This window comes from Octopus sinensis, linkage group LG21 (assembly GCF_006345805.1).
Source record: "Octopus sinensis linkage group LG21, ASM634580v1, whole genome shotgun sequence".
In the NCBI taxonomy this organism is placed as follows: Eukaryota; Metazoa; Mollusca; class Cephalopoda; order Octopoda; family Octopodidae; genus Octopus; species Octopus sinensis.
The window spans coordinates 12,715,224-12,725,223 of record NC_043017.1 but is presented as its reverse complement, the minus strand read 5'-3'; the positions used below and the strand labels follow the sequence as shown (position 1 = coordinate 12,725,223).

General features: G+C 40.1%; 1 protein-coding gene across 1 annotated transcript in view; it reads right to left on the bottom strand.

Moving 5' to 3' along the window:
• LOC115222766 (armadillo repeat-containing protein 4) overlaps positions 1-8,914 on the bottom strand; it is a 67,357-nt gene extending 58,443 nt beyond the window's left edge. Inside the window, exons 1-3 of the mRNA XM_036511763.1 lie at positions 8,807-8,914; positions 2,354-2,470; positions 787-995 (exon numbers count right to left, since the gene is read on the bottom strand). Coding sequence (XP_036367656.1) covers positions 787-995; positions 2,354-2,470; positions 8,807-8,914 — 434 coding nt within the window. The remainder of the gene's footprint in view (positions 1-786; positions 996-2,353; positions 2,471-8,806) is intronic.
• Between the last annotated feature and the right edge of the window lie 1,086 nt (positions 8,915-10,000).

The window sequence follows — 10,000 nt, the reverse complement described above, 5'->3', positions numbered from 1 at the left end:
TCTTTTACACATGTCACCGGCACAAGTGCCAGTGAAGTGACGTAGGGAGCGATCACAGTGTCTTGAATGGTGTCTTTTACGTGCCACCGGCACGGAGGCCAGATAGCCGCTCTGGCAACGATCACACAACTAGCACGGGGCTCGAGTGCCAGTAAGGCGACACTGGTAATGATCACATTCGAATGGTGACGATCACACTCATAGAGTGGAAATGTTAGACTGGATTCTGCTTTGGATTTGACGGAAACACAAATGTGAAATAAAGAGCCTTATGTATGGTCCCTCTTCTGTAACTACAGGAGGGTCCAAGCCATGGGTCATCTGTTAGGTTGGTCATTATTGGATTCACTTTGTTGTTGGGATGATCTAATGCATAATACAAAGAATGCATGTACAATAACAATAGTAACAGCAACAACAATGATAATTTCAAATTTTGGTACGAGGCCTGTAGTTTTGGGGTCGCAGGGTGAGTCGATTACATCAACCCCAGTACTCAACTGGTACTTATTTTATTGACCCCACTAAAAGATGAAAGACAATGTCAGCATCATCATCATCATCATCATCGTTTAGCGTCCGTTTTTCAATCCTAGCATGAGTTGGACGGTTCTACAGGGGCCTGGGAAGCCAGGAGGCTGCACCAGGCTCCAGTCTGATCTGGCAGTGTTTCTACAGCTGGATGCCCTTCCTAACGCCAACCACTCCGAGAGTGTAGTGGGTGCTTTTTACGTGTGGAACATATGTGTAAAAGAAGCCCCTCCCCACCCCGCAACAAGATCTTACCTTTTCGTGCCCTCCTCATCGTCCAACATTGTCCATTTCGTAGATGGAGATAATTTTGCATTGGTGCCACTAGATTTCAAACTCAAATCCGATTCTTTTTGTAGTGGGCCACTTTCTGGAACAAGGTTGACAGTATCCTTTGCTTTCTGGTCCTTCGACGGTTGGTTCTTCTCCTTTGAAGATTTGGGCTTTGGTTTCACTTGAAATTTCTGTTTATATATAAAAATGTTCACTTAAAGAGAATAACAAGCTACATAATGCAAAATTTTTACTTTTCAAAAATTCCAATTCTAAAGGGTCGAAACAAACCCGAGCAACGCCGGGTGATACTGCTAGTAAGTAGGTATTATTGGAATTCTTGAAATGAATACATTATCACCTACTCCACATTATGAGAGTGCAATAACCTCTATAGCACACAGCATTGGTTTCTTCAGAATAAGTCTTGTTCTCGTATTGCACAATTTCGGAGGATCTAAATTTCTTAGAAGCATTATTGAAGCTCCAAGTTTTAAGTGAAGCTTATGATGAGAAGGTAAACTTAGTTCCGATGAGTTTAAAATCTTGACTGGATAATTTACTATTTCTGATTGATCAACAATGGTGTCAATAGATCTGTGTGATTGGCAATTTCCTGGAAGTTGCATTAGGCGCAGGAGTGGCTGTGTGGTAAGTAGCTTGCTTACCAACCACATGGTTCCGGGTTCATTCCCACTGCGTGGCATCTTGGGCAAGTGTCTTCAGCTGTAGCCTCGGGCCGACCAATGCCTTGTGAGTGGATTTGGTAGACAGAAACTGAAAGAAGCCTGTCGTATATATGTATATATATATGTGTATGTGTGTGTGTGTTTGTGTGTGTGCGTTTGTCCCCCTAGCATTGCTTGACAACCGATGCTGGTGTGTTTACGTCCCCGTCACTTAGCAGTTCGGCAGAAGAGACCGATAGAATAAGTACTGGGCTTACAAGGAATAAGTCCCGGGGTCGATTTGCTCGACTAAAGGCGGTGCTCCAGCATGGCCGCAGTCAAATGACTGAAACAAGTAAAAGAGTAAAAGAGTAAAAGAGAAGATCAAAGTTCATTGCATTCACAGTTACTTTCATCAGGGCTAGAATTGCCCTTTCACTCAACCATTTGTGATGCTTCTAATGTACACTGAGATTTGGAAAGATTTTTCTGATGAGTTCTTTTTCTGATTTCACCATGTGCAAATAAATGATGGAGGTATTGTAGATCCATCATTTATTTGCACATGGTGAAATCAGAATTTTGCTCTTTCCATTCCTCTCTAAATTTCTCCACCTTTCCACTATATTTACTCCCTCTGCTCCTCTCTCTCAAGTGCTTCTATTCTTCTCAATATGCTTTTGCTCTCTGTGGCTAATTGAATAATCTGTCCAATATAAAGTCTTCGATCATGTCTCGTCTTCTGCTGATTGTATCTTTTTCTGTCTCTCAAGTCACCGAGAAAGATGACTTCAGAGACAAAGGTGGGTGTAGAAACACACATATATACACAAAAAACTAAGGAACACAACATTAACGGAAGAAAGAAATGAAAAACTCACCAATTTGGCAATTTGTTGCTCAAACACCTTACTTTGGTCACTCAGAAGAGAGACAAGATCTCTGTAGTAGTTACCATTTTTGTTGTAGTCTAATTCACCAGTCTTCTTCTTAGGGCCCTGACCGAAACAAGAAAAAGAAGATTATGTTTAAAGTATATATATTGATTAGTGCTCTGGCGCACGCATATATATATTATATATATATATATATATATATATATATATAACGGGAAGCTTTATGGAAATAAACAAAAGACGAAGGGAAGTGGAATACAAACAAACAATTGTATTAGTATGGCGCTCAGGAATATAAATAAAACAAGTCGTTTACGTTTCGAGCCTACGCTCTTCAACAGAAAGATACACAGAAAAGAAACACGGAGAGAAACAAGGAGAGAAAAAAATGCGTGCAGAGGCTAGCGAATCAACATGGCGATCTGATTTCGGCCAGAAGTCAAAGATCAAACGTGAGACGCAAGAGCGAAATTAGGGGAGATATATATATATATATATATTATAGAGGGCATTACTATACATAAATGCCACACGCTAGGAGGGACTCTTAAAGTCGAAACTACCAAAATAAATAAACACATCGTAGCGAATGCAACTCTCGAAGCAAGTCATTTAAAAACATAATTTAGCTGCATATCACCGCGATTTCAGAATTAGTGTAGTAATGCACTTTTTAATCCTCAGTGCAAGCATAATTTTATATATATATATATATATATATATATATATATATATACATATGGAACTCCGTCGACAACAAAGGTATCAGTGGATTTGGTCAATGGTACAGCCTGCTCGTGAAATTGCCCTTCGATATTTGTGTAACTATTCATTTTTGCCAGCTGAGTGGACTGGGGCAATGTAAAATAAAGTGTCTTGTACAAGGACACAACTCGTCGTTAAGGATCGAACTCGTGACCTTGCGATCGCGAGCAGAATACCTTGACAACTTGCCTTCACACACACAAACACAAACATACACACACACACACACATGTACAAATATACACATAGTATACATATATAAATATATATGCGTATGAATAACAATAGTATATATACAGGGTGTCCCCAAAAAATGTATTCACATAGTGGTTCGGCAAAAGAGAACGATAGACTAAGTACTAGGCTTACAAAGAATAACAAATTTACAATTATTTAAGGTGTGTATACATTTTTTTGGGACACCCTGTATATATGTATGTATGTATGTATGTATGTATGTATGTATGTATGTATGTATGTATGTGTGTATGTATGTGTGTATGTGTGTATGTATGTGTGTATGTATGTATGTATGTATGTATGTATGTATGTATGTATGTATGTATGTATCTATCTATCTATCTATCTATCTATCTATCTATCTATCTATCTATCTATCTATCTATCTATCTGTCTGTCTGTCTATCTATCTATCTATCTATCTATCTATCTATCAATCTATCTATCTATCTATCTATCTATCTATCTATCTATCTATCTATCTATCTATCTATCTATCTATCTATCTATCTATCTGTGTGCGCGCGTGTGTGTGTGTGTGTGTGTGTGTATGTTATAAACAAAACACTTGCGATTCGAAGACGTAGCAAAAGGCCGAATAGAGGTAAGATGTAACGAAATCGAGGAGGTAAAGGTGTACATCGACTTAGAGCCCAGATGGAAGATGTGCCATGTGATGGATTCTGAAATCTCAAAGAGAACACGGGCAAGGTAGAAGACACTTGTCTCCATAAAGGATGTGCTCAAAGTAAAGCCGGACGTAACTATATGTGCCAGATTCTTCAATAGTACCTATTTCTTTATTACCCACAAGGAGGCTAAACACAAAGGGGACAAACAAGGACAGACATAGGTATTAAGTCGATTACATCGACCCCAGTGCGTAACTGGTACTTAATTTATCGACCCCGAAAGGATGAAAGGCAAAGTCGACCTCGGCGGAATTTGAACTCACAACGTAACGCAGACGAAATACCGCTAAGCATTTCGCCCGGCGTGCTAACGTTTCTGCCAGCTCGCCGCCTTTAATAGTACCACGGTATCTGAGACCTTAAACACAACTGAGAGGTGTGCTACTACGTAGAGGGAAGAATATCAATTGGCTATGATGCAAAGGTCCATGCGAGGAATATCATTGCGGGAGTATATCCACAATGAGATAATTTGAGAATGGGGTGGATAGTCGCAAGGTTCACAGACAATTCTTCGCTACTGATATAGGAAAACAGTGACTGAAAAATCACTGTGCTGTGATTAGCTGCCCAACTGAATAGAAATCCGTTATATACAACAAAGACTTTATTAGTTTAAAATAGACATCAGTGTATCATACTTGATGCAGGTATGTCGTGAAAGGCGGCATTTGCTGGGAGATGATGTCCCCTTATGGACGTGATGTGTTTAAGACCACAAAAGTATATCAGAGGCAGACGAAAACCACCCAGTAGCAGCAGCAGTGAGAATGCTAGATGCAGATTTCTGCCGTGTTGAGCTTCGTCAGTATCAGGTACTCGATGCCGACTACATGTGAAGACAAAACCAGTCGCTACCGTCGGTTACAACAATGAGGGTTCCGGTTGATCCGAATCAACGGAACAGCCTGCTCGTGAAATTAACGTGTAAGTGGCTGAGCACTCCACAGACACGTGCACCCGTAGTTCTCGGGGATATTCAGCGTGACACAGAGAGTGACAAGGCCGGCCCCTTGAAATACAGGTACAACAGAAACAGGAAGTAAGAGTGAGAGAAAGTTGTGGTGAAAGAGTACAGCAGGGATCACCACCATCCCCTGCCGGAGCCTCGTGGAGCTTTAGGTGTTTTCGCTCAATAAACACTCACAACGCCCGGTCTGGGAATCGAAACCGTGATCCTATGACCGCGAGTCCGCTGCCCTAACCACTGGGCCATTGCGCCTCCACCGCTACCGATAGAGTAAAACAATGATTGAATAAACAATAACTGGTGTGGTGATTACACGCGGGGATTAAAATTCGTTACGTGCATTAGAAGCAGATTAGATTAAGACAGATTAATCTGATACTGCTTCTGTTGCATATATATTTCTTTATTTCACCAGGGGCTAAACACAGAGGAGATAAACAAGGACTGACAAAGGGATTAAGTCAATTACATCGACCCCAGTGAGTAACTGGTACTTAATTTATCAACCCCGGAAGGATGAAAGGCAAAGTCGACCTCGGTGGAATTTGAACTCAGAACGTAGCGGCAGACGAAATACCTATTTCTTTACTACCCACAAGGGGCTAAATACAGAGGAGACAAACAAGAACTGACGAAGGGATTTAAGTCGATTACATCGACCCCAGTGCGTAACTGGTACTTAATTTATCGACCCCGGAAGGATGACAGGCAAAGTCGACCTCGGCGGAATTTGAACTCAGAACGTAACGGCAGACGAAATACGGCAACGCATTTCGCCCAGCGTGCTAACGTTTCTGCCAGCTCGCCTTCTGTTGCATATAACGAAGTGGAAAGCTATTTGGCTGTTATTTCTAGCTAGTCAGGTGATTGCGTAGAGTCTTTCTCATTAACTCGGTATTGTCTGTCTTACTTGGTTCGTTTATATTTAAATATTTATTGTTGTTGTTGTCGTCGTTGATGTTGAGTACCGCGGTTCTGTCTTTTGTCTACAACATCAAAGAAAGGCAGAGCAGCAACAGGTTTCTTCTCCCCACACCGTTCTGTCGATGGATGACAACAGGTAACCCTCATTAATTAACTTTTATCACAGAAATGTCGTACCAACTCACCCGGTTTGTTATTCCCTCCTCCCGTATTCCAAAACCAACCCGCTTACCATTAATCCACCCAGTTCATTCACAGTCATATACATATATATATAGTTTATCTATCTATCTATCTATCTATCTATCTATCTATCTATCTATCTATCTATCTATCTATCTATCTATCTACCTACCTACCTACCTATCTCCGTAGGCTTTTCTTTCCACGGGTAAACCTCACCTGTCCTCCCCTTTACACTTCATATTGACACTTCTGTGATAACGATCCCTATTGATCAATTTTTTTTCCTCTCCCCCTTTTTTTAACCGCCCCCTTTTTTGTCCTCTTTCTTTCCTTTTACGATCCCTTTTGATCGAACCCCCCCCTTTTTTTTACCCCCAAAAGAAAAGCTCTATCTTGTAATTTGTTCTATCTGTGTGCAGCCCTGTGTGGCTAATAAAGAAACATATCTATCTATCTATCTATCTATCTATCTATCTATCTACCTACCTACCTATCTATCTATCTATCTATCTATCTATCTATCTGTCTGTCTGTCTGTCTGTCTGTCTATCTATCTATCTATCTATCTATCTATCTATCTATCTATCTATCTATCTATCTATCTATCTATCTATCCGTCTGTTTGTCAGTCTGTCTATTTGTCCATCTGGCTCTCTCTGTCTGTCTCTGTAAATCTGTGTCAGTCTGCCTGTCTGCCTGTCTGTCTCTCTCTATCTATATACCTGTCTGTCTATATACCTGTCTTTCTGTATACATAAATTCGTCCATACATCGAAACATCTTCATCGATTTACGTAATGCCAAATAAATAAAATTCTTAGCCTCCAAATTGCCAAAAGAATGATTTTTTATTTTTTATATCGATCAGTCTATTAATTCTTCAATGATACCGAAATCGATATTTATTCTTAAATAAACCGTCAACTATTGGAATTTCTTCTCTGCAACATAAGGAATTATTCATGTTCATCTTCATAAAAAAAAAAAAGAAAAAATAGAAAGAAAAAACAGAATCTTTTTTTTTCAAAAAACGCCGATAATTTCTTTTAAAAATTCTACAGTTTTCCCCTAAAGCCAAGACTGGAATTTAAAAACAAAATTTATTATTAGATATGCATGTCGTTGTTGTTGTTGTTGTTGTTGTGGTCTAGCTGCATGTGAGGGTCCATCATCATCACTATCATCATCATTATCACCATCTAATATCCGTTTTTCATGCTGGCATGTGTTGGACGAATTGACAAGGATATGGTGAGTCCAAGGACTACATCGTACTCCAGAGTCTGCTTTGATATGGTTTCTATCACTGGATGCCCTTCCTTATACCAACTCCCTAACAATGCGCACTGGCTGCTTGTTCGTGGCACCAGCACTAGTCAGGTTGCCATGTACCTTGCATGACTAAGTGGGCCTAAATCTCTCGTGGAAGCGTCATCATTGGAAGCACTCCTTCGGTTACGACGATGAGGGTTCCGGTTGATCCGAATCAACGGAACAGCCTGCTCGTGAAATTAACGTGTAAGTGGCTGAGCACTCCACAGACACGTGTACCCTTAACGTAGTTCTCGGGGATATTCAGCGTGACACAGAGATTGACAAGGCCGGCCCTTTGAAATACAGGTACAACAGAAAGAGGAAGTAAGAGTGAGAGAAAGTTGTGGTGAAAGAGTACAGCAGGGATCACCACCATCCCCTGCCGGAGCCTCGTGGAGCTTTAGGTGTTTTCGTTCAATAAACACTCACAACGCCCGGTCTGGGAATCAAAACCGCGATCCTATGACCGCGAGTCCGCTGCCCTAACCACTGGGCCATTGCGCCTCCGGAGGCGTCATCCAACCAAAGTACAAATATATGGGAAATTAGCACCTGTATCATCTCTTGTGAAAGGTAGAAGAATCCAGTTTGCTGAAAACGAGGTAATTTCTACTCTTCTCCTCTGGAAGCCATCTGCTCGCGATACCAGAGGGCGCACACTCTCCTACCCTGATGTAATCTCCAGGGATACAGGCATCCAGCAACAGGACCATGAAGCCTGGTGTAACATAGTAAATTCCATTGTCTTGACTACGGTCGAACAATGATGATGATAGCAGGGATAGATAAATAGATGGAAAGAGAGAGAGAGAGAGAGAGAGAGAGAGAGAGAGAGAGAGAGAGAGAGAGAGAGAAAGAAGAGAGAGATGCAGGCAGGTTTATGTTACAAGATGAGGGGTTAAAGTAAACACCCTTAGAAGACGAAAAAGAATTGGCGCGCAAGGCTTACAAAGAATCGAACCCTGATTGAGCGTTCAGTACCATTAAGTATGAAAGAAGAGGCCATAAAGAAACAGATTTCTTCCTGTCAGCAATATTGATATTTCCGTCGAAAGGTTTTGCCATTGATCTCATTAAAATGCATGTGGCTGCTACTGCTGCTGCTGCTGCTGCTATTGATGTTGTTGTTGTTTAAACCAAATAGGCCTTAATGTCCTTCTCGATAAAGACTTTATCCCTAAAGTTGGAGATTTTGCTACAGCTCGGCCTGGCCCTATGGGAAACAACACGACAGCAGTATTAACAGCTGTTGTTATGGGAACGTCAGCTTATCAAGCACCAGAGGCTCGTTTGCATGATATTTCTGCGAAATTAGATTCTTTTGGTTTCGGTGTGGTAAGTAGTGACCTCGTCTTGTTTCTTCATTGATCTCAATGGAACTTGGAAACTTTCCAAGAACTCATCCTTAAGATCAGGTGTGGCCGTGTGGTTAAGTTGTTTGTTTTCCAGTCGCATGGCTCTGAGTTCAATCCTACTGGCAATTATTTTGTACTATAAGCCCCTGACTGACCAAAGCCTTATGAGTAGATCTGAAAGAAGGAAACCCATTGTGTGTGTGTGTGTAAGATTGTAAGATCATGGTTTCAGTTCCTGGACCAGACAATGTGTTTTGTTCAAGAATACACCCCAATTTCGTTTTTGGTTTTTACATAATCGTATGAATCCCCGAGGGTAGAATGCAAATTCGAAAAAATTTTCTAAAAATTCCAAAAGATAAAGAAGCTATGAGGGAGCTAAATATCGGACGCAAAGCAGAAGTTGATTTATTTAGAGTTTCATATTAAAACACGCCACATTCAAAATAGCGGCTTCCAAGCCCTGTTTTCTGACTGGGTGAAAATTCAAACCTCTATAACTTTAATTTTTTTTTTCTGGAAAAAGTGAAATATCGTCTGAGATTCAGCTTGGGAAACTACATTAATACACCAAATTTTAAATTTTTCAATAAACTTTGAAATTTCCACAGATGCAGTCAAACAGAAAATATCTCAAAACAAAATATTAGATTCAGCATATAATATATATATATATATATATATATAGGGAGAGTTCACAAAAAAAACAACAAAAGACGAAGACAGATGGTGTACAAAACAAACAGATGTATTAGTATAACGCTCAGGAATTGAAAAAGTTTTTTACGTTTCGAGCCTACGCTCTTCTACAGAAAGGGACACAGAAAAAAACAAGGAAACAAGTAGAGGAAAAAAATGTGTGTAGTGGCTACCGATCTATCATGATATATATATAATACACACACATATATATGTATATATAATACATATACATACATACATACATACATATATATATATATATATATATATATGAGAACAGTTTGTAAACAAAGTTTAAAAGCCGAACGGGTAGGTATTCTACAAAAAATAAAAGGAATTCTCGAATGAAGCTAAGCTTTGACAACAGCTTAGAACATTGAGTAAACACCTTTAGAAGACGAAAAAGAATTGGCCCGCAAAGCTCTACAGAGAATCGAACCCTGATTGAGCGTTCAGTACCATTAAGCTAAGAGATAATTGACAA